This window comes from Neophocaena asiaeorientalis, unplaced genomic scaffold (genome assembly GCF_003031525.2).
Source record: "Neophocaena asiaeorientalis asiaeorientalis breed wild unplaced genomic scaffold, Neophocaena_asiaeorientalis_V1.1 scaffold114, whole genome shotgun sequence".
Lineage (NCBI taxonomy): Eukaryota > Metazoa > Chordata > Mammalia > Artiodactyla > Phocoenidae > Neophocaena > Neophocaena asiaeorientalis.
Genome location: NW_020173116.1, coordinates 1,918,265 through 1,944,479, shown reverse-complemented (window position 1 = coordinate 1,944,479; position 26,215 = coordinate 1,918,265). Strand labels below are relative to the sequence as shown.

The 26,215-nt window shown below is 37.8% G+C and overlaps 1 protein-coding gene across 1 annotated transcript in view; it reads right to left on the bottom strand.

Moving 5' to 3' along the window:
- DNAH6 (dynein axonemal heavy chain 6) overlaps positions 1-26,215 on the bottom strand; it is a 283,212-nt gene that overhangs the window by 42,175 nt on the left and 214,822 nt on the right. The window contains exons 61-63 of the mRNA XM_024743950.1: positions 23,547-23,780; positions 19,682-19,817; positions 10,150-10,319 (exon numbers count right to left, since the gene is read on the bottom strand). Coding sequence (XP_024599718.1) covers positions 10,150-10,319; positions 19,682-19,817; positions 23,547-23,780 — 540 coding nt within the window. The remainder of the gene's footprint in view (positions 1-10,149; positions 10,320-19,681; positions 19,818-23,546; positions 23,781-26,215) is intronic.

The window sequence follows — 26,215 nt, the reverse complement described above, 5'->3', positions numbered from 1 at the left end:
TATATGTGGAATCTAGATAAATGGTATAGGTGATTTTATTTACAAAACAGAAATAGAGACACTGATGTAGAGAACAAATGTATGGACACCAAGCGGGGAAAGGGAGCAGGTGGGATGAATTGGGAGATTGGGATTGACATATATACACTATTGATACTATATATAAAATATATAACTAATGAGAACCTACTGTATAGCTCAGGGAACTCTATTCACTGCTCTGTGGTGACCTAAATGGGAAGGAAATCCAAAAAAGAGGGGATATATGTATATGTATAACTGATTCACTTTGCTGTACAGTAGAAACTAACACAACATTGTAAAGCAACTATACTCCAATAAAAATTAATTATAAAAAATAAAATAAAAAATAAATTAAAAAAAGAAAACTATGCACTTCCAATAGCATCAAAAACAATAAAATACTTAGGAATAAATTTAACCAAGGAAGTGAAAGATTTGTACACTGACAAGACATTGATAAAAGACAATGAAGAAGACATAAACAAATGGAAAGATATCCTGTGTTTGTGGATTGTAAGAATTAATATTGTTAAAATGTCCATACTACCCAAAGCCATCTATAGATTCAATGCAATCCCTATCAAAATTCCATTGATGTTTTTCACAGAAATAGAAAAAAATTCCTAAATTTATATGGAACCACAAATGACCTGCAATTGCCAAAACAATCCTGAGAAAGAAGATCAAAGCTGGAGGCAGGACACTTCCTGAATTCAAATTATATTCCAAAGGTATAGTAATCAAAACAGTATGGTACCGACAAGAAAACAGACACATAGATGAATGGAACACAACTGAGAGCCCAGAAATAAACCTACACATATATGGTCTACTACTAATATTTGACAAGAAAGCCAAGAATAATCAATGGGGAAAGAATAGTCTCTTCAATAACTGGTGTTGGACAAACTGGACATTCACATGGCAAAGAATGAAATTGGACTGCTGTCTTACACCACTCATAAAAATCAACTCAAAATGAATTAAATATTTAAATATAAGACCCAAATCCATAAAACTTCTAGAAGAAAACAGAGGGGAAAATTTCCTTGACATAGTTTTAGCAACGAGTTTTTGGATATGACACCAAAAGCACAAGCAATGAAAACAAAAATAAACAAGGGACTATACAAAACAAAAAAGCTCCTGCACAGCAAAAGAAGTAACCAACAAAATAAGAAGGCAACCTATGGAATGGGAGAAGGTATCTTAAAACCATATATCTGATAAGGTGTTAAAATCCAAAATATGTAAGAAACTCATGCAACTTAATAGCAAAAACAAACAATCTGGTTAAAAAATGGGCAAAGGATCTAAATAGGCATTTTTCCAAAGGAGATATACAAATGGGCAACAGGTACATAAAAAGGTGCTCAACATCACTAATTATCAGGGAAATGCAAATCAAAACTACAATGAGCTATCACCTCATACCTGTTAGAATTGCTGTTAACAAAAAGACAAGAGATAAGTAATGTTGGTGAATAAAAGGGAACCCTTTTGCATTGTTGGCAGGAATGTAAATTGGTGTAGCCACTATGGAAAACAGAATGGAGGTTCCTTAACAAATTAAAAATACAGCTACCAGATGATCCAGTAATCCCACTTCTGGGTATTTATTTGAATGAAATGAAGTCACTACCTTGAAGAGGTATCTGCACCCCCATATTCATTGCAGCCTTATTCACAATAGCCAAGACATGAAAACAATCTAAATATGCATCCACAGATTAATGGGTAAAGACATTTGGTAAATATATACAATGGAATATCTTGCCATTTGTGATAGCAAAGATGGACCTCGAGGACATTATGTTAAGTGAAATAAATTAGAGAAAGATAAACACTGTATGGTATCACTTACATGTGGAATCTAACAGAGCTGAACTCACAGAAACAGAGAGTAGAATGCTGGTTGCCAGGGTATTGGGAGGGGGAAGAAATGGGGAGATGTTTCAAAGGGTACAAACTTCCACTTACAAGATAAATAAGTAGTAGCATTCGAATGTATAGCATGGTGACTCCAGTTAACAATATTATATATTTAAAAGTTAAGAGATTAGGTCTGAAATGTTCTCACCACACACACACACACACACACACACACACACGGTAATTATGTGAGGTGATGGATGTGTTAATTAACCATATTGTGGTAATCATTTTGCAATATATGTATGTATCAAATCATCATGTTGTACACCTCTTAAACAATGTTACTTGTTAGTTATATCTCAGTAAATCTGGAAAAAAATAATATAGCTCAGGCAACGTAAATTAAAAAAACATATCTCTTTAGGTAACAATTCTATCATTCTAATATATTTTTATAAAAGGAAAATTATAAAGTAACATTTCCCCCCTCCAGAAATAAATTTAATAAAATAATGTAACACTCTTGAGAGACACTCAACGTAACAGAAATAGAGGGGAAATTCCTCAACCTGTTAAGAGGTATCAATGAAAACCCCACAGCTAACATCATACTTAATGGTACCTAAGATAGGTACAAGGCAAGTACCTCCACTGCCATTACTTCTCTTCAACATTGTCCTGGATGTTCTAACTAGGGCAATTAGTTAAGAAAATAAAATAAAAGATATCTAGATTGGGAAGGAAGAAGTAAAACCATCTCTATTTGCAGATGACAAGATCTTGTATATAGAAAATGCTATTAAACACAGTAAAAGTCTGTTGAATAAACAAGTTCAGCAGGTTTGCAGTATACAAAAATATACAGCAATCAACTGTATTTCTCTACAGTAGCAGTGAGAGAACCAACAATGAAATTAGAATGCAATTCCACTTACAATAGCAACAGAAAGAACAAAATATTTAGAAGTAAATTTAACAAGAGAAATGCAAAACTTAGTCTCTGAGAACTATAAAACATTGTTGGAATAAATTAAAGAAGATCCAAATAAATGGAAAAACACCCCATGTACATGGATTGGAAGACAATGTTGTTAAGATGCCAATACTCCCTAAATTGATCTACAGAGTCCAATCAAAATTCTGACTGGTTTCTTTTCAGAAATTTCCAAGCTGATCCTAAATTCATATGGAAACTCAAGGGACCCAGAATAGTCAAAATAATCTTGAAAAAGAAGAGCAAAGTTGGAAGACTCACACTTCCCAATTTTAAAACTTGCCACAAAGCTACAATAATCAACACAGTGCAGTAGTGGCATAAGGGTAGACATACAGATCAATGGACTAGAACTGATATATTAGAAATAAACTCTGACAATTATGGCCAATTGATTTTTGGCAAGGGTGTCAAGATCATTCAATGGAGAAAGAAGTCTTTTAACAAGTGATGCTGGGACAACTGGATATTCACATGCAAAAGAATCAAGTTGGCTCCTTACCTAACACTGTATAAAAATTAAATCAAAATGGATCAAAGATCTTGATGTAAGAGATAAAGTTTTATAACTCTTAAAAGAAAACATAGGAGTAAATCTTCATGACATTGAATTAGGCAATGGCTTTTTAGATGTGGCATCAAAAGGATGAGTGACAAAAGAAAAACAAATTGGAAATCACCAAATTAAAAATTAAAAAAATTTTGTTTCAAAGGACACCATAAAGAAAGTGAAGACAACTACAGAGTGGGAGAACTTTTTTTCTTTCAAATAATGTATCTGTTAAGGAAATTTTATTTAGAATATATAAAGAACTCTTTCAACTCCATAAGAAAAAGACAAATAGTTTTAAAAAATGGCAAATGATCTGAATAGACAGTTCTACAAATAGCCAATAAACACAAGAAAATATGCTCACTGTCATTAGACACAAGGACACCTCAAGAAAATTACAGACCAATATCCTTGATGAACAAAGATGCCAAATCCTCAACAAAATATTAGTGAACCAAGTTCAAAAATACATTAAAAGGATCATACACATAATCAAGTGGGACTTATTCCAGGGATGCAAGGATGGTTCAACATTCACAAATCAGTCACTGTGATACACCACATTAACAAAATGAAGGATAAAAAACATATAGGCACCTCAATAGATGCAGAAAAAGGCACTTCCCTGGTGGCCTGGTGGTTGAGAGTCTGCCTTCCAATGCAGGGGACGCGAGTTCTATCCCTGGTCAGGGAACTAAGATCCCACATGCTGTGAGGCAACTAAGCCCATGCGCCGCAACTACTGAGCCCACACACAACTACTGATCCTGTAAGCCACATCTAGAGAGCCCATGTGCTGCAATAAGAGAGCCCACGTGCTCTGAAGCCCATGAACCACAACTAGAGAGAAGCCCGTGTGCCACAATGAAGAGCGCTTGCACTGTGACAAAAAATCCTGTGTGCTGCAACTAAGACCTGAAGCAGCCACAAATAAATAAATAATAAATATTAAAAAATAGATGCAGAAAAAGCATTTGACAAAATTCAATACACATTTATGATAAAACTTCCAACAAGGGGGAACATACCTCAACATAATAAAGGCTATATATGACAAGCCCACAGCTAACATCATACTCAGTAGTGAAAAGGTAAAAGCCTTTCCTTTAAGAACAGGAACAAGGCAATGATGCCCACTCTTACTATTTTTATTCAACATAGTATTGGAAGTCCTGGCCAGAGCAATTAAGTAAGAAAAAAAAAGACATCCAAATTGGAAAGGAAGAAATAAAACTGTCACTGCCTGCAGATGACATACTGTCATATGTGGAAAACACTAAAGACTCTATCAAGAAACTGTTACAACTAATAAATGAACTCAGTAATATTGCAGGATACAAAATCAAGACACAAAAATCTGTTGTGTTTTTACATACTAATAACAAACTATATGAAAGAGAAAAGAAGAAAGCAATCCCATTTACAATTACATCAAAAAGAATAAAATACCTAGGAATACATTTAACCAAGAGATGAAATACCTGTATATTGAAAACTACAAGACATTAATGACAAAACATTGAAGAAAACACAAATAAGTGGAAAGATATTCTGTGTTCATGGTTGGGAGAATCAATATTGTTAAAATGTCCACAATACCCAAGGCAATTTGCAGATTCAGTGCAATCTCTATCAAAAATTCCAATGGCATTTTTCACAGAACCAGGATAAATAATCCTAAAGTTTGTACAGAACTGCAGAAAAAACTCTAATAGCCAAAGCAATCTTGAGAAAGAAGAACAGAGCTGGAGGCAACACACTCCCTGATTTCAAACTATGTTACAAAGCTCAAGTAATTAAAGCAGTATGATATTGGCATAACAACAGACACACAGATCAATGGAACAGAACAAAGAGCCCAGAAATAAACCCAGGCATATATGGTCAGTTAAATTACATCAAACAGGTCAAGAATATAAAATGGGGAAAGGACGGTTTCTTCAATTAATGGTGTTGGGAAAACTAGACAGTCACATGTAAAAGAATGAAACTCAGCCACTATGTTACACTATACACAAATATTTACTCAAAATGGATTAAAGACTCAAACATAAGACTTGAAGCCATAAAAGTCCTAGAAGAAAACATACACAGTAAGCTCCTTGACACAGGTCTTGGTAATGATTTTTTGAATCTGACACCAAAAGCAAAAACAACAAAAGTCAAAATAAATAAGTAGGGCTACATCATACTAAAAAGCTTATGCACTGCAAAAGAAACTATCAACAAAATGAAAAGGCAACATATTGAATAGTAGAAAATATTTGCAAATCTTAGATAAGGGGCTAATATACAAAATATACAAATAACTCATGTACCTCAATAGCAAAAAGCCCCCAAACAATCCAATTAAAAAATAGGCAGAAGATTTGAATAGGCATTTTTCCAAAAAAGACATACAGATGGCCAACAGGTACATGAAAAAGGTGCTCAGCATCATTAATCATCAGGGAAGTGCAAATCAAAACCACAATGAGATATCATTTCATACCTACTAAAATGACTATTATCAAAAAGACAAGAAATAAGTGTTGGTGAGGATGTTGAGAAAAGGGAACCCTTGGGCACTGTTGGTGGGAATGTAAATTGGTTCAGCCACTATGGAAAACAGTGTCTATGTCTGCAAAAAATTAAAAATAGCACTACTGTATGATCCAGCACTCACAATTCTGGGTCTTTATGCTAAGAAAATGTAAACACTAACTTGAAAAGATATATGCACCCCATGTTAACTAAAGCACTATTTACAATAGCTAGGTCATGGAAACAACCTGTGTCCATCAATGGATAAATGAATAAAGAAAATGTGGTATATATATGTACACACACAATAGAATATTATTCAGGCATGAAAAAGAACGAAATCTTGCCATTTGCAACAACATGAATGGGTCTTGCGGGCATTATACTAAGTGAAATAAGTCAGACAGAGAAAAATAAATATATTACCTCTCTTATATGTGTAGTCTTAAGAATAGCAACAACAACAACAAACTCCTAGATACAGAGAAAAGATTGGTGGTTGCCAGAGAGGGGAAAATGGGTGCAGAGGATGAAAAGGTTAAAAAAAAAAAAAAAAAGTGTGTGTGTGTGTGTGTGTGTGTGTGTGTGTGTGTGTGAGAGAGAGAGAGAGAGAGAGAGAGAAAGAGAACGAATTTCATTTCCTAAGATCGGAATTCTTAACCTAGAATTATAAAATCATATGTGGGAGAGCATTCATGCATTTTCTAAGAAGGCCTGCAACTATCATTACATTCTTCAAAGGGTCCAAGTGAAAAAAAGAATCCCTGCCCTCAGGCTGACCTGCAGCCTGTGACTGGGAAGGGTGGGCAAGTATCCCTTGTGAAGCCCCTTTACTTCTATCAAAGCCTAGGTGGTGCCCAAGGGGAGTGACTCCGCCCACTTCCGGTTCAGGGCTTGATTCCATTTCCCATTCTATTTATTTCATATTTGCTCCCATGAGCAGCAGCTCTGACCACAGCCTGAAGGCCTGTCTCTTCTGGGCCCTTCTCGTCCGGGACCCTCTTCTCCCAGTAGGCCCTCCCTCCAGTCCCTGCTAGGCTTCCCCAGCCAGGGTACTACTCCACGTCTAGCTGCTGCTCAGCCCTTACCTCCCCACCGAATTGGATGTTGGTTTGACACAGGAAATGATTTATATGAGAAGTTGAGAATATCACCCCTTCAAAGAGGTCCTCCTTGGTTCCCACCCTAAACTAGCTTTCACTCTATTACTTTTACTGAAACTTCCCATTCATGTCCTTCCAAGAACTTTTTGCAAATGGAAAATATTTTATTCTTTTTTTTCCCCCTCTCTCCCACTAGAATGTGAGCCCATGGGAGTATGGAATTTGAATTTTTTCTTTTTCACAATTGTAGCCTCAGTGCCTAGAATGCAATAATTACTTACCAAGGTATTTGTTAAATGTTCTATGAACAGAAGCTGAGAGAAAGTTACCAGTCTTCAAATATTGGAAGGTGACTCTCAGGACTTTCCTGAGTCTGGTCTTCTCTGGATCAGAGAAATGGGAATGCTGGCTGGGAGATAAGGCCTCACAGCAGGTGGGATCTTGCATGGACATAGCCGACCAGCATCTCTTCTCTAGGAAATCTTCCAGTAGTCATATTTTTACTGTATGATGCAATTTCCCTATCCATAGCTGACTGGACCAGGGGTAAAACTTAAGTCAAGCTGGACCAATCAGAATCTCTCTCTTAAGAATTTGAAACTAGAGGAACAATTTATAGTTGAGAGCTGAGTGCTGATAATTGCAATACTACAGAGCTATGTTCATTGAACTGCCCAGGTTATTACTCTTCCTGAAGCGTGATTAATTGACTTTTCCTTGAATTTAATGAGCTACCCCCCCTCGTATCTTTTAATTTTAATAAATCATTTTTTCTTAAACTTATTAAGTTTACTCTCTATGGTTGTAACCTAAAGAACCTAAGCTCATACACAGAGACACAGAATCTGAAACAACAACAACTTCCCATAGTCTAGAATTTTCTAGCACATGTCTTAATCTTTAAAACTCCTTCTTCTTTGGGGCACCTGCCACTTAGTCATCCTTCATTCTTGTCAGCATCCAACCTGGTAGCCACTGTCCCATATTCACTGAAGACTTTCCATCTGCTCATAGCTTTCCTCTCCATTCATGTCTGTTCCAATGATTTATCAACTGTGTCTCACCATCTGGGGTGACACAACCCAGGTTCAGGGTCCATAAGGCCATCCCACATACTAACACCACAGTTCCTTGACCTCTAATGCACATCATCTCATCACTTCCTCAGTCACCCACACCCATGGCCACCCTCAGGACATTGTCATCACTTAGAACTGCTCATCAGAAATTTTAAGTTCAACTTTGATCACAATCTCTCCCATCCTTCTAGCTCTGCTACTCCTCTAGTCCAACTACATTTGCTTCCAAAGAAACTTTCAAGGTTTTTCCTCTTCTCCCAGTCTATAAGCTCTTTCTTAGATCTCTCCTCGTTTATAGAACTACTTTTACCAACAGTCTCAATGGCTTTTTATCCTCTATTCATCTATTGTAATTATTGGTAGCCCAGGTCGACCCCACAGCCTTTCAGTGTCCCTACAGAGATGGCAGAAAATCCTACAGCATAGCCTCAATATTTCCCAGCTATGCTTTGGCTTTCTCCAGCAAGTTTTCTTTCTCTCATTTCTCATAAGAACATCCTCCATTCATTCATTCTGTTGATAACTTGCTGTACCGAAACTCTATACTTCTTTGGTTTCCACGTCACTTCTTTCTCCTGGTGTTCTTCTTGCCCCTCTGCCTCTTCCTTCTCATGGGTTCTTCATCCTTTCTCTCTGCCCTTTCAAAGTTGGTGCTTCTCAGGGTTTCATCCTTTGCCCACTTGTCCTCTTATTCTATTATTCCTCTACCATTTTAACAACTCCTGTGGTTTTACTTTCTAACTCAATGCTAATGATTCCCCAAACTCTATTTCTAAGCCATATTTCTCTCTAGAGTTTTTTTTTTTTTTTTTTTTTTTTTTTGTGGTATGCGGGCCTCTCACTGTTGTGGCCTCTCCTGTTGCAGAGCACAGGGTCCAGACGCGCAGGCTCAGCAGCCATGGCTCACGGGCCCAGCTGCTCCACGGCATGTGGGATCTTCCCAGACCGGGGCACGAACCCACATCCCCTGCATCAGCAGGTGGACTCTCAACCACTGCGCCACCAGGGAAGCCCTCTCTCTAGAGTTTTATAACCAGATATTAATTGGTCTCCATACTGCTATACACTCTGATACTGGTGGACACTGCAGACTCAGTGACATCTTTCTCTGACATGTTTTTCCTTTCACATTTGCTTAGTTGTTGATACAACCATCCCCTTTGGTACCCACTCAGAAACTAGGAGCAACACAGTTGCCCCATCTCCACATCCCCCTCCGTCTCTTTAATCTACTACCTCTATCCTAATTCAGTTTGCCATAACTTTTAAAAAATTTTTTTTCTTTTTCAGATTATTTTCTCATATAGGTTATTACAGAATATTGAGTAGAGTTCCCTGTGCTATACAGCAGGTCCTCTTTGGTAACTATAAGTTTGATTTCAAGATATGTGAGTTTTTCTGTTTTGTAAATAAGTTCATTTGTATCATTTTTAAAATAGATTCCACATATAAGCAATATCATATGATATTTTTCTTTGTCTGATCTCACTTAGTATGATAATCTCTAGGTCTATCCATCTTGCTGCAAATGGCATTATTTTGTTCTTTTTTTATGCAGACTGCTGTAATTTCTTATATAAACTACATCAACCATCTTCAAACTGGTCTTGGTAACTATGGTGTTTTTCTCTTCAAATGTCTTCTTCCCATTGCTGCCAAGATCTGAAAGGCCCATCAATCCCCTGCTAATGCTGTCCAGCAGATCCCTGCCCTCCCTAGCAGAGAGCACAAGTTTCCCATGGCACACACCAGGGAAGGACCACCAGGTTCCTGGCTGGCTCTCCAACCTTTTCATTCATCATTTTCTGTATAAAACATTATGTTCTGTTAATAACAAAGTCTCTATTTCTTATTAATAACACAGAGTCACAAACCACCTCCCAAACTTGGCCATTGCTACTCTCTAAACAAATCTACTTCAGTCCATGAATCATAACTGACTGGTGAGCTTTAGTAGAAGTAATTATAACACAGTTCTTTAATGAAAAAATCTCCTACCTTTTCTTCTTTACAGCATTTAATAAGAATTAGCTTATGGAAAGAACTTAATTCTGGACACCAAAAATTATGGCTTGTGGGCACCCTTTCTGTTGTCATGAGTTGATCATCCTCCTTTATTTTAGAATAGGCTTCCTGTTCAGGTGGGTTAAGATAAGTCTCAAAAGATCCTGGAAGCACAATTTAAAAATATGCTTTAATTAAAGTTGCTTTGACTTTGATATTAAATAAATATATTTGGTAATTAAAAAATCTCTACATTTACCATTAGCTTTTTACATTACCACAAATGTAAATATATTTAATGTCCCCCTACCCAACCTAATTAAAAAATAGTGAATTTAAAATTGGATCAGAAAACGAATTCAAACCACTTAACAAAAGGCAAAGCTAAAACAAATGACAGAGAAGTTAAAAATAAAAGGATGCATAGAGATATATCAATCAAATGTGAGCAAAAACAAACACTTGACATGATAAGAGTAACACTGGATATATTAAAATTCAAGGCAAATATAATTAAATGGGATGAAATTGTTCAAGTTATATTAATTAAAATACAAACCCAATAATAAAAACACAATAAAATAAACCTATATGTGTCAGACAATAGCACAAAAATACATCAAACCATCACTGCTGAAGGCAGAAGAAAAAGCAGAAAAACATATTAATGATAGGAAATAACACAACTGTCAGTCTGTGACAGATAAAGCAAATTAAAAATTCTGGTATAAATAATTTTTACCATATAAATAATATATGAATAAATTGACATCGCTACAACTTTATGCCCTAATAAACAGAACACATTGCCCTCAACCCCTCTGGAATATTTATAAGAAATGGGCTTGCATCTCACATGAGGCTTAGGATTCTAGTTAGCCCTTACTCTGGTTATAACATGTAGTAAGAATTAGCATTGAAATTCCTGCAGAGTGAGAGGGCAGACAGCAGAAGCAAGAAGAACTACAGTTCTGCAGCATGTGGAACAAAATCCACATTCACAGAAAGACAGACAGAATGAAAAGGCAGAGGACTGTGTACCAGCTGAAGGAACAAGATAAAACCCCAGAAAAACAACTAAATGAAGTGGAGATAGGCAACCTTCCAGAAAAAGAATTCAGAATAATGATAGTGAAGATGATGCAGGACCTCGGAAAAAGAATGGAGGCAAAGATCGAGAAGGTGCAAGAAATGTTTAACAAAGACCTTGAAGAATTAAAGAACAAACAAACAGAGATGAACAATACAATAACTGAAATGAAAAATACACTAGAAGGAATAAATAGCAGAATAACTGAGGCAGAAGAACGGATAAGTGACCTGGAAGACAGAAAGGTGGAATTGACTGCTGTGGAACCAAATAAAGAAGAAAGAATGAAAAGAAATGAAGACAGCCTAAGAGACCACTGGGATAACATTAAACACACGAACATTCGCATTATAGGGATGCCAGAAGGAGAAGAGAGAGAAAAAGGACCCAAGAAAATATTTGAAGAGATTATAGTCAAAAATGTTCCTAACATGGGAAAGGAAATAGCCACCAAAGTCCAGGAAGTGCAGAGAGTCTCAGGTAGGATAAACCCAAGGAGAAACATGCCGAGACACATAGTAATCAAACTGATAAAAATTAAAGACAAAGAAAAATTATTGAAAGCCACAAGGAAAAAATGACAAATAACATACAAGGGAACTCCTACAAGGTTAACAGCTGATTTCTCAGCAGAAACTCTACAAGCCAGAAGGGAGTGGCATGATATATTTAAAGTGATGAAAGGGAAGAACCTACAACCAAGATTACTCTACCCAGTAAGGATCTCATTCACATTCACCAGAGAAATCAAAAGCTTTACAGACAAGCAGGAGTTAAGAGAATTCAGCACCACAAACCAGCTCTACAACAAATGCCAAAGGAACTTCTTTAAGTGGGAAACACAAGAGAAGAAAAAGACCTACAAAAACAAACCCAAAACAATTAAGAAAATGGTAATAGGAACATACATATCAATAATTACCTTAAATGTGAATGGATTAAATGCTCCAATCAGAAGTTACAGGCTCACTGAATGGATACAACAATGAGGCCCATATATATGCTGCCTACAAGAGACCCATTTCAGACCTAGGGACACATACAGACTGAAAGCAAGGGAGTGGAAAAAGATATCCCATACAAATGGAAATCAAAAGAAAGCTGGAGTAGCAATTCTCATATCAGGCAAAATAGACTTTAAAATAAAGAATGTTACAAGAGACAAGGAAGGACACTACATAATGATCAAGGGATCAATCCAAGAAGAAGATATAACAATTATAAATATATATGCACCCAACATAGGAGCACCTCAATACAGAAGGCAAATGCTAACAGCTATAAAAGAGGAAATCAACAGTAACACAATAATAGTGGAGGACTTTTAACACCTCATTTACACCAATGGACAGATCATCCAGACAGAAAATTAATAAGGAAACACAAGCCTTAAGTGACACATTAGACCAGACAGACTTAATTGATATTTCTAGGACATTCCATCCAAAAACAGCAGATTACACTTTCTTCTCAAATGCACATGGAACATTTTCCAGGATAGATCACATCTTGGGCCACAAATCAAGCCTCGGTAAATTTAAGAAAATTGAAATCATATCAAGCAACTTTTTCAATCACAACACTATGAGATTAGAAATCAATTACAGGGAAAAAACATTAAAAACACAAACACATGGAGGTTAGACAATATGTTACTAAAAACCAAGAGATAACTGAAGTAATCAAAGAAGAAATAAAAACAACCTAGAGACAAATGACAAAGAAAACACAACAATCCAAAACCTACAGGATGCAGCAAAAGCAGCTCTAAGAGGGAAGTTTATAGCAATACAATCCTACCTCAAGAAACAAGAAAAATCTCAAATAAACAATCTAACCTTACACCTAAAGGAACTAGAGAAAGATGAATTAATAACACCCAAAGTTAGTAGGTGGAAAGAAATCATAAAGATCAGAGCAGAAATAAATGAAATAGAAATGAAGAAAACAGTAGCAAAGATCAATAAAACTAAAAGCTGCTTCTTGAGAAGATAAACAAAATTGATAAACCTTTAGCCAGACTCATGAAGAAAAAAAGGGAGAGGGCTCAAATCAATACAATTAGAAATGAAAAGGAGAAATTACAATGGAAACTTCAGACATATGAAGCATCATAAGAGACCGCTACAAGCAACTCTATGCCAATAAAATGGACAACCTGGAAGAAATGGACAAATTCTTAGAAAGGTATAAGCTTCTAAGACTGAAGCAGGTAGAAATAGAAAATATGAACAGACCAATCACAAGTAATGAAATTGAAACTGTGATTAAAAACCTTCCAGCAAACAAAAGTTCTGGACCAGATGGCTTCACAGGTGAATTCTATCAAACATTTAGAGAAGAGCTAACACCCGTCCTTCTCAAACTCTTCCAAAAACTTTCAGAGGAAGGAACACTCCCGAACTCATTCTATGAGGCCACCATCACCCTGATAACAAAACCAGACAGATATACTACAAAAAAAGAAAACTACAGACCAATATCACTGATGAATATAGATGCAAAAATCCTCAACAAAATACTAGCAAACAGAATCCAACAACACATTAAAAGGATCATACACCATGTTCAAGTGGGATTTATCACAGGGATGCAAGGATTCTTCAATATATGCAAATAAATCAGTGTGATACACCACATTAACAAATTAAGGAATAAAAACCACATCTCAATAGATGCAGAAAAAGCTTTTGACAAAATTCAACACCAATTTATGATAAAAACTCTCCAGAAAGTGGGCATAAAGGGAACCTACCTCAACATAATAAAGGCCATATATGACAAACCCACAGCAAACATCATTCTCAATGGTGAAAAACTGAAAGCATTTCAACTAAGATCACAAACAAGAGAAGGATGTCCACTCTCACCACTATTATTCAACATAGTTTTGGAAGTTTTAGCCACGGCAATCAGAGAAGAAAAAGAAATAAAAGGAATACAAATTGGAGAAGAAGAAGTAAAACTGTCACTGTTTGAAGATGACATGATACTATACAGAGAGAATCCTGAAGATGTCACCAGAAAACTACTAGAGCTAATCAGTGAATTTGGTAGAGTTGCAGGATACAAAATTAATGCACAGAAATCTCTTGCATTGCTATACACTAACAATGAAAGATCAGAAAGAGAAATTAAGCAAACAATCCCATTCACCATCGCAAGAAAAAGAATAAAATACCTAGGGATAAACCTATCTAAGGAGGTAAAATATCTGCACTCAGAAAACAATAAGACACTGATGAAGGAAATCAAAGATGACACAAACGGATAGATATACCATGTTCTTGGATTGGAAGAATCAATATTGTGAAAATGACTATATTACCCAAAGCAATATACAGATTCAATGCAATCCTTATCAAATTACCAATGGCATTTTTTACAGAACTAGAACAAAAAATCTTAAAATTTGTATGGAGACACAAAAGACCCTGAATAGCCAAAGCCATCTTGAGGGAAAAAAACGGAGCTGGAGGAATCAGACTCCCTGACTTCAGACTATACTACAAAGTTACAGTAATCAAGACAATATGGTACTGTCACAAAAACAGAAATATAGATCAATGGAACAGGATAGAAAGCTCAGAGATAAACCCACGCACCTATTGTCAACTAATCTATGACAAAGGAGGCAAGGATATACAATGGAGAAAAGACAGCCTCTTCAATAACTCGTGCTGGGAAAACTGGACAGTTACATGTGAAAGAATGAAATTAGAATACTCCCTAACACCATACACAAAAATAAACTCAAAATGGATTAAAGACCTAAATGTAAGCCCAGAAACTATAAAACTCTTGGAGGAAAACATAGGAAGAACACTGTTTGACATAAATCACAGCAAGATCTTTTTTGACCCACCTCCTAGAGTAATGGAAATAAAACCAAAAATAAACAAATGGGTACCTAATGAAACTTAAAAGCTTTTGCACAGCAAAGGAAACTATAAACAAAACGAAAAGACAACCCTCAGAATGGGAGAAATTATTTGCAAAGGAATCAACAGACAAAGGATTAATCTCCAAAATATATAAACAGCTCATGTAGTTCAATATTAAAAATACAAACAACCCAATCAAAAAATGAGCAGAAGACCTAAATAGATATCTTTCTTTTTTTTTTTTTTTTATAAATTTATTTATTTATTGGCTGTGTTGGGTCTTCGTTTCTGTGCAAGGGCTTTCTCTAATTGTGGCGAGCGGGGGCCACTCTTCATCGCGGTGCACGGGCCTCTCACTATCGCAGCCTCTCTTGTTGTGGAGCACAGGCTCCAGACGCGCAGGCTCAGCAGCTGTGGCTCGCAGGTCCAGTTGCTCTGTGGCATGTGGGATCTTCCCAGACCAGGGCTCGAACCCGTGTCCCCTGCATTGGCAGGCAGACTCTCAACCACTGCGCCACCAGGGAAGCCCGTAAATAGATATCTTTCTGAAGAAGACATATAGATGGCCAAGAGGCACATGAAAAGCTGCTCAACATCACTAATTATTAGAGAAATGCAAATTAAAACTACAATGAGGTATCTTCTCACACTGGTTAGAGTGGCCATCATCAGAAAATCTACAAATAACAAATGCTGGAGAGGGTGTGGAGAAAAACCTCTTGCACTGCTGGTGGGACTGTAAATTGATACAGCTACTATGGAGAACAGTATGGAGGTTCTTTAAAAAACTAAGAATTACCATGTGACCCAGCAATCTCACCCTATGCATATACCCAGAGAAAACCATAATTCCCAAAGACACATGCACCCTAATGTTCATTGTAGCACTATTTACTATAGCCAGGTCATGGAAGCAAGCTAAATGCCCATCGACAGACAAATGGATAAAGAAGATGTGGTACATATACACAATAGAATATTACTCAGCCATAAAAAGGAACGAAATTGGGTCATTTGTAGAGACGTGGATGGACCTAGAGACTGTCATACAGAGTGAAGTAAGTCAGAAAGAGAAAAACAAATATCGTATATTAATGCATATATGTGGAATCTAGAAAAATGGTACAGATGAACCAGTTTTCAAGGCAGAAAGAGACACAGATGTAGAGAACAAATGTATGGGCAACAAGCGGGGAAAGCGGGGTGGTAGTGGTGGTGGTGGGATGAATTGGGAGGTTGGGATTGACATATATACACTAATAGTTATAAAATAGATAACTAATACTGAACATGGGAAAAAATAAAGAAATGATTTAAAAAAAAGAAAAAAAGAAAGACAACCTACTGAATGGGAGAAAAAAAAAAAAAAGAAATTCCTGCAGGTGCAGGGAGCACAGTACGGTGTAAGCCCCTCAGCAAACCAGCACAACCATCTAGTGATGAAACAGGCTGCTGCGGTCGAACATTAGGCAAAATAGTTGGCTTCCATGGTGGGCTAGGAAACCAGTTTCTCCAGCTGGTCTACTGGGACTCTCCTCTGAGGGCCTAACAATAGCAACCACAAAGCTGGTGACAGTTTGCAATGTAGTGACACTTAAGACCATGGCCCTGGAGCCATGGAGTATGTACCTCTGCAAGACTTCTAATTTCTATATGAAATATACACAGTTACATGGTATGAGACCACAGGACACAGCATATCACAGTGCTTTCTAGTTGAAAGTGGATGCATTATTCTGAGGACCAGGTAGTAGAACCACTTATGCCAAAAGGACTTCTTTTCTCTTCAGGTTCTCATTACTGTATAATCACCAGGGCTTTGACTAATAAGACATGATAATTTAAAATTATAACTCTCAACTAATAGGACATGAAGCACGTAGAAACCATCAAAGACACAAGATTAAGAAATTAGGAAGCCTTTGAAGGTAAGAGTGGCATTGAAATTAATTATTAAACTTAACCTGCAAAGATCCAAAGCTCAGTTTTAGAACACAAGCCATCCTATCACATGTACAAACCTTCACCATTCTGCAGGATTTCCAGAATCAACCTTGAAATTTAACAAATGAAAGCAGGATGGTTGTTTTAAATTACTAATATTTTAGTCCCAGTTGACAGGAATAACATAGTGCCTTTCGTCCAAACACGACGAGTTGTTCCCAGAATTACTTAACCTTTCAGCCTCTACCTCTTCCCACTTTCTTTGCTTCTGTGTTTATGAGGATCCATCTAGCCCTTTTTGCTTCAGATCTGTCCCTAACTGTCCATCACTAGGCTTCTCCTATAAGTATTTTTCTTTTGTGTTCTACTTCTAGCTACCTTGTTTAATTGGTCCACAATATAGAAACATAATTTTTATTTGATTTATTTATTGAAGAGTATTTTATTTTTTCTAGTCTTTATTTAGAAATCAAATGAACATATTAGGATCCCAGAAATTCTGGTTCATGTAGCTTTTAAACCACCACACTTACTAGGTATATTCAGGTAAATAAACATTCATATGAGAAGTAGAAGAATAATTACTAAAAATAGCAATAGGGCTTCCCTGGTGGCGCAGTGGTTGGGAGTCCGCCTGCCGATGCAGGGGACGGGGGTTCGTGCCCCAGTCCGGGAGGGTCCCGCGTGCCACGGAGCGGCTGGGCCCGTGGGCCGTGGCCGCTGGGCCTGCGCATCTGGGGCCTGTGCTCTGCGGCGGGAGGGGCTGCGGCAGTGAGAGGCCCGCATACCGCAAAAAAAAAAAAAAAAAAAAAAAAGCAATAGAACACAGAACTTCAAATCAGTACAGGGGAAATAAAAAAAAGAATGTGGACAATTCACTTGAAGGCAAGAAAGAAGAAATAAAAATGAAGCAAAGAAAAAGCCTGCCATGGAAAAAAATCCCCACAAAATAAGATGATAGATGTAAATCCAAATAGATCAGGATTTTTCAGCCCTGCCACTACTGCCATTTGGGGCCAAGTGGTCATTTGTTGTGGAGGGTTGTTCTGAGCACTGTAGGATGTTTAGTCACATCTCTGGTTTCTACCTACTAGATACCTGCAGCACCACCCCAGTCATGGCAACCAATAATGTCTTCAGATGTTGCTGAATGTCCCCTGGGGAACAAAATCTTCCATAGTTGAGAGCCACTGAAATAGATCAATAACCATCCTTACAATAATTGGATTAAAACTTGCCCGTTTAAAAAGAGAGACTCTCACATTGCTCAAAACAGCAAAATCCAACTAAAGATACACCGAAAACATGACGATGACACAAAAGACTTGAAAAGGAAGAGTGTAGAAATATATAAAGGGGGAATACTAATGAAGATAATCCTGCTGTAACAATATTAACCTTAGAAAATATAATTTAAGGCAAAAAGCACTATTCAGGGTAAAGAGGAATATTATTTAATAAAAAAGGAATAATTTGCTAGAAAGATAATAATCCTAAATGCATTTATAGTTAACAGCATCAGTTCCACAAGATATAATGGGAGAAATTCCAGAATTACAAAGAGAAATTGTCAATCATAGTGGTGAACCTTACAGATTTAGTATAAAAGACAGTAAAATAAACACCACAATTAATAGATTTGAACTAAAGATTATAGATCTTTAGTTCAAAAGATTACATATCTTTTGCATCCAAGGAAAGACACACATGGAACATTTTACATAAACTGAAGTATAAATAAATTACAAACAATCAATTTCATGCAAACCATGAGTATAATTTCTACAATGTAAGTAAATTATAAACAATAAAATGATAGCACCCCCAAATCGTAAATGCGTTTGAATTAAAAAGTATACTTTTAGAATCAAAAGGGCTACAGAGTAAAACTTTTGGGGAAAAAGTAACATAAAATGTTATAATTAGAGCAGGCATAACCTCTGGGGAAGAGGGAAAGGGTCCTATGAAGGAGGATAAGGGGATTCTGTGATGCTGGTACTGGCCTATTTCTTGACTTGGGTGGTGGCTCATAAGTACAGTCGGTTTTTGATAATCAAATTGTTGATTCTGATTTGTGTACTTTTCCATATGTATGTTATCCATCAATAAAAAGTTAAAAAAAAAGTATGGGATGCAGCTAAAGCAATACCTAGAGGTAAATGCATCTTTTTAAAATGGATATAATAGTAAACATGGGGGCTTCCCTGGTGGCGCAGTGGTTGAGAGTCCGCCTGCCGATGCAGGGGACACGGGTTCGTGCCCTGGTCCGGGAAGATCCCACATGCCGCGGAGCGGCTGGGCCCGTGGGCCATGGCCGCTGAGCCTGCGCGTCCGGAGCCTGTGCTCCGCAACGGGAGAGGCCACAACAGTGAGAGGCCCGTGCACCGCAAAAAAAAAAAAAAAATAGTAAACATGAAATATTGAAAATTCATGGACCAAGCATTCAACTCAAGAAATTGGGAAAACACGTATTTCACAATTTCTTAATAATGAAGACATTTCCTAGTGAAAAATATTGATATTGGAGAAGAGGTTAAAGGAGACCTTAAAGTTAGGATTCACAAGCTTGTTTTCAACCCCATATAGCAGAGCCTTTTCGACGTCTTACCTATGCGTATGGAAATAGGATGTAACACTATGTATTGTGTAAGTTCTTTAAAAACTGGAAATAATTCTTCTAAGTCACAGCATGCGAACCACATGGCAGTAAGCAGCCAGGGAACTTCAGGCTTAGGTGGGCGTTCCTATTAGAAGACAGAAAGAACAGAAAGTTGTCACAAAAACAACCACAGAATATGCTTTCACCTTGTTTAAGTGAAAAATCAAGCTCTAATAGAATGTTAAAAATAACCGTTTACCCAGGACAAGTATAAGATATAGTGAGATAGAAATGGTGTTGAATCAATTCTGTTTGTTGGCCTTTGAACAGAAGTACAGCTGATGAAACTTTTCATGTTGACATATGCAGAAAGCAGTTGATCTGGTGAAGGGTTAAAATAAAATCTGTAAAGTCTACTTCTAGCCTGTCCTCCAACATGTCACACCAGTCTCTCCCCACCCCTCAAATATTCTTAATTAATGATTTTTTCCTAGAGAACTAGTTTTTAAATCCAGTTCCCAGATGTTCTCACCTCTAGGAGATAGGAAAAGTTGAGTAGTATAGCAAAGTCAGTAGCAAGACAAGTGAACATCTCATTCCAGCTGGGCTAAGTGTGTATATGTCTAATCATTTCATATATTCCCAGAAATTTCTGGGAAAAGTATTGTGCCATCTGGCAATATTCCATGAAGCCCTTTCATGTGGGTAAACAGTTTAAAAAGAGACAGAAAAACAGCTGTGATTGTAGACTGAAATTAGTTCTTTGAAAATTTCATGAATATTTGCCTGAGGTTTTATACCACATTTTTAAATGGCTTTATTGAGATACAATTCATATACCATGCAATTCACCCATTTAAAGCATACAATCCAATGTATTTTAGTAAATTCACAGTTATGTGTAACCATGACCACAGTCAATTTTAGAACATTTCATCTCCTCAAAAAACCCCATGTATCCTTTAGCAGTTCCCCTCCCATCTGCCCATGCCCTCTAGCCCTAAGAAACTGAAACTAGTTCTTTGAAAATTTAGTACTTTGAAACAAAACTTTGAAAGTTTGGTACTGCTTTCTGTCTCTATCCATTTGCCTCTTCTGAATACTTCATATGAATCAAATTTTACAATATGTGGTGTTTTGTGACTGATTTCTTTCACTTAGCTTAATGTTTTCAAGGTTTATTCATGTTGTGGTATGTATCAGTACTTTATTCCTCTTTATGATTGAATGATATTCTGTTGTTATGGATATACCACATTTTGTTTACCTGCTCATCAGTTGATGGACTGGATTGCTTTAACCATTTTGGCTATTACAAATAGTGCTGCTATGAATATTCATGTCTAAGTTTTTGTGTGAACCTATGTTTTCATTTCTCTTTGATATATACCTAGGAGTGGAATTGCTGGATCATGTGGTAATTCTACATTTAATTGCTTGAGGAGCTGCCAGACTGTTTTCCAAAGCAGCTGCACCATTTTTCATGTTTGTTAGCAGTTTATGAGGGTTCTGATTTTTCCACATGTTCACCAACACTCAGTATTATCTGTCTTTTGATTCTAACCATTCTAGTGGGTGTGAATGGCATCTCCTTATCATTTTGATTTGCATTTCCCTGATAAATGATGAGGTCAGACATCTTTTCATGTGCTTATGTATATATTTGGAGAAATATCTATTCAGTTCCCTTGGCTATTTCTAAGTTGGGTGGTCTTTATTATGGATTCATAAGAATTCTTTATCTATTCTAAATACAAATCCTGTAACATCTTAATGTTTTCGAGGTTTATTCATGTTGTAGTATGTATCAGTACATCCTTGTCAAAATCAGTTGACCATAGATACATGGCTTTATTTCTGGACTTTCACATTTGATTCCATTTACCCATATGTCTATCCTTATGCTAATATGTTGCTGTCTTGATTACTGCTGCTTTGTAGTAAGCTTTGGGATTTAGATCTCTTGTAAACCTGTATGAATTTTAGGATCAGTTTGGCAATTGCTGAAAAGAAACCAGTTAGAATTTTGATAGGGATATCACTGAATCTGTAGACCAGTGTGTGGAGTATTGCCATCCTAACAATATTAAGTCTCTAATCCATGAATATGGGATGTTTTCCTATAGATTTAGGTCCTCTGATTTCTTTCAGCCTGTTTTGTAGTTTTCAGAGTATAAGTTTGAACTTCTTTTGTTAAATTTATTTCTAAGTATTTTATTATTATTGATGCCATTGTAAATGGAATTGCTAGTTACACTTTATATTGTTCATTGCAAATGTAAAGAAATCCAAATTAATTTTGTACATTGATCCTGTATCCTGCAACCTTGCTGAGCTTGTTTATTAATTCTAATAGTTTTTTTTAAAGTAAATTCCTTAGTGTTTTTTATGTACAAAATCATGTCATCTGCAAATAGAGGTAGTTTTACTTCTTTCTTTCCAATCTGGATGCCTTTCATTTCATTTTCTTGTGTATCTGTCCTGGCAAGAATTTCCACTACAATGTTGAAAAGAAGTGGTGAGAGCAAACATCCTTCTTGTTTCTGATCCTTGGTGGAATGCATCCAGGCTTTCACTATTAAGTATGATGTTAGCTGTGGGTTTTTGTATATGCTCTTTATCTGGTTGAAGAAGTCCTCTTTTATTTCATTTGTTAAGTGTTTTTATGATTATTAGTTATGTGATTCTGGAAAGGTCTTTAACCTCTCTGAGCCTCTGCTTGAAAAACCTGTAAACACAGCTGTTAACAAGAATACTGTGAAGGAAGAAGAGTGACAATGCTGGGAAGGGCTTAGCTGAATGACTGACTAATAGTCAGTAAGAGAGTGAGGTGGGTAAGAGGGCAAGCTCTACAGACTTGACTGCAAGGGTTTGACTCCTGGTTCCAAACCCTAGTAAGTATGTGATCATGATGAGTTACATCATCTCTTTGTGCCTAATTAACTTATCTTCAGACTAGTGATAAAATTAGGAACTCACCCAACAGGAATACTGAAATAAATAAATGAGTAGATATACATAAAACACATAGCAAACCCTATATAACTATTAACTGTGATTATGAAGTTAAGACAGTGTTAAGCAAGGATTAACAGAATACGTATGTATACGGGGTGGGTGGGGGTCAGGGAAGAAGGACCATCTGGTATAGAGGTCTTCTTTGGGCTTGTCCTGGGAGTGCAGGGTGCTGAGAGTCAAATGAAAGCACAAAGTCCAATGTCCCAGTGTTACTCTGAGGCTCAAATACTGGCAAACATATGCAGGTGTCAGGTCTGTAGGGGCCAAGGGTAGGGCTCGAGATTGAAGACAGAGCCAAGAGTTTAGAGTTGGACTGGATGGACTTGCAGGCAAGAGTTGGGGGACTGTGCCTCAGTTCTGTGGGCCACCAGGTCTGTGGCACATGGGTGAGTTAGGGCCAGTTTGAGGGGCTGGGGCAAGTTAGACAAATATTATGGTATGACAGAAGGCAACAATCAAGTTCTAGTCCTTCCCGTGCTTTATAATGAAAGATGGGTTCAGGCAAGAGGGGGTCATTGTTTCACAAACAGTGTGGCCAGATCTGTGAATTACAACTTTTATTGGATTTCAAATCTTCCCATTTGTAAGATGGCCAACTTTTCAAAACATGTCCCCATCTACTAGTTCACTGGTTACTCCCAACATCTCTTTTCTATAGGTGAGGACATTGCTGCAGAAAGAGGTCAAATGTTATCAACATTATATAGTGACTAAAGACAGAACTAAGTTATAGTCTGGGTCCCTGACCCCTAGTGGGCCACACAGCTGAATGTATAACCTTCAGCCACGTGGAGCATTGGTAGGTGCTTGTGGGCTCTATCTAATAACATTCACAATCTAATCTTGACACAGATACCTTTTCCAATCCTGCAGAACCTCGGAGAAAGAAATTCCATTCAGCATCGGTTAAGCTTCCTTGCTGACGCATGATCTCAACACAGAGCATAAAGCTGTAGACGAGTTTATGTTGTTCAAAAAGTCCTCTCGAGACATTGACATAAGCCGTTAGGAGAGTCTGTTCTAGTAGAATTTCCATGCGCTGCTGTAGATCATCTGTCCTCATAGAGGTTTCGATTGTTGTATTGAACAACTGTGAAAGAGAACTCTATCAGTGTCTCTGATTTAATTCAACTTCATGGAGGAAAAAATATCCCTGCTCCTCACCCTGACTCCCCCAAATTCAGTGAGTAAATAGCAGCACAGGTGGTGAATACTGTACCATGAAAAAGTCCAGAATTCATCCCAAATTGACACATTTATATGTAATATTTATTTTGTGCACTCCTCTTTCTCTCCCCATTTTCCAGAAATGGACCAGTGCCAAATTCTTGACTATTGAAAAGGCATAATGTTGACTTTGGACAGAAAATGCAAAATAAAGGTGACCTGGCAAAACGAGTTTCTCATATCCTCAACTCACATTTGATAATCACTTTGGATGAGAGGTGTAAGGACTAGGTAAGGTCATGCCCTCTTCTTGGCATTTTCCTAAGATAATTCTTAGGGTGTGGGAAGAACGTGTAAGAATTTTCTTTGAAATTTAAGAGGAACCAGCTTTAAAGAAGACGTCCACCCTGCTTCCCACCTGGAAATTTTGGGAACAGGCCTCCTCCGCAAAAGGTGCCTCACATTACAAGGATATCAGGAAGGCAGCAGAGGTGGTGGCATGGAAGGCTCAGGTGAGAGGGATAGAGGTAGCCCCACCCATTTCCTGTCACTTCCAAGTAGCACAAGGGCAGGGGGAGGGGATATCCAGAAATTCCCAAGGGTCTTGAGCTGTGTGACAAATCTGAGCAGAGCCTGAACTCAGGGGCTTGCCTGCAAGTCATGGCCAAGGGGATCTTGCAGCAGAGACTGGGGTCTCATGAGGGATGAGAGGACCATCCTTATGGCTTCGGCCTTGAGGATCCACAGCACAAGGGGCAAAGGTGCCAGGTGAGGAAGGGCTGCCCAATTCATTGGTCACCTTGAGAGGGATCGAGATGCATTGCTCATGGAGAGATCAGACAGATTGAAGCAGATTGGACACTGGAGACCAACTGAGGGCCAAGGCAGATCAAGGTCAAGAAGCGTGCTTCACAAGCCCCTAAAAATGCTGCACTGTCCTTGTGCAGGCCACCTTGTACCACCCCCAACTCATTCTGCTAACAGGGTGGAGCACAAGGGGAAAGGATCTGACTGTCTGTCTCCTCACCCGAAGATAGGCCTCCATTCCCTAAAATTAAAAGGGCTTGGAGGAAGCATTCACTTATTCTAGAGAACTGGGAAAGCCTTGTTAATTCTCTGGAAAGTTTGGTCAACAAAGAATAATGGAGTTTTTGCTTTAATACACTTAGAAGCAAAGAGTTTTCTTTAAGAACCTGACAAGAGGCAGAGAGTTAAAAGTCCAGTGAAGACCTGGTAAGTTCGGTGCCAAAATAAAACATGGTGAATCTTGACACACTCCAAATAACTTCAGTGTGAAATGGAATTATGGATGGGTTTGGTAGAGGATGTCCTGGTCAGGGCTGTCACCTACAATTGTGTTTTGGGTTTCTAGTTTCCCTTGCAAATAGCAAAACTCCAGTGTTTCGATGATTCATCCTATAACCCTTTTTCTGTTGGCTCAAGATATTTTCAGGGCATCTTCATTTTTAATTCTTGAAGGAGATTTTAAAACCTTGAAAAGCATGAATTCCAAAACACCCAGGATGAGAAAAGTGTGATCAAAGTCATTTAGATAGAATTAAAGGATTTACTAATCTTTACCTTGCTTGTTTTAACACCCACCAACTAAAGGAAGAGGCGTGAGAACGGCAACCCCTGCCTTTAGGAACTGAGCTGTGACCCGAGTAGAAATGGCTTCTAAAGGCTGCCACAGCAGATGCACTTCTTGTTGGAAGAGAGCCCAGGTGTGTCTACACAACATGCCTCTCATTTCTCTCAATTCTTCATTTCCGTTCTCTCCTGCAGCTCCTATTGCTGCCGGCCCCCTGACCACCAAACAAGACATCTAGAGGAAAAACCAAGCTTGATCTAGTAAATAAAAATTGTTTGAATATTTCAACAGCCATTTCTAATGGAGGGATGCAAACGGCCTCTTCACTCATGAGACACTCATGATGTGTCATATGGTGCTAAGCGCCACGGGGGGAAGCAGGGTTGGGTGAGACTTCCTTCCTGCCCTCTGGGAGGTCAGACTTCAGCAGGAGAGAAGAGCCCACCGCCCCAGGCAGAGTGGTGGAAGTTCCACATGAGGCATTCACATGTGTTGGAGAAAGACTGCTGCAAATTGTTTGCTACTCCTTCCATGGAGAAGTGGAGCCTAAATCCCCTCCTCTCGAATCTGGGCTAGGTTTAGTGACTCCATTGACCAAGAGACTATAGCACAAGTGATGCTGCCTGACATCCAAAGCTAGGTCAGAAGAGGCCTTGTAGCTTCCACCTTGGCTTCTTAGAACATTTGCTTTTGGGAGCTGCCCTCTTGGGGCAGCCCTGTTGTGAGCACCCAAGCCACATGGAGAGGTGACTGTAGGAGTTGACATC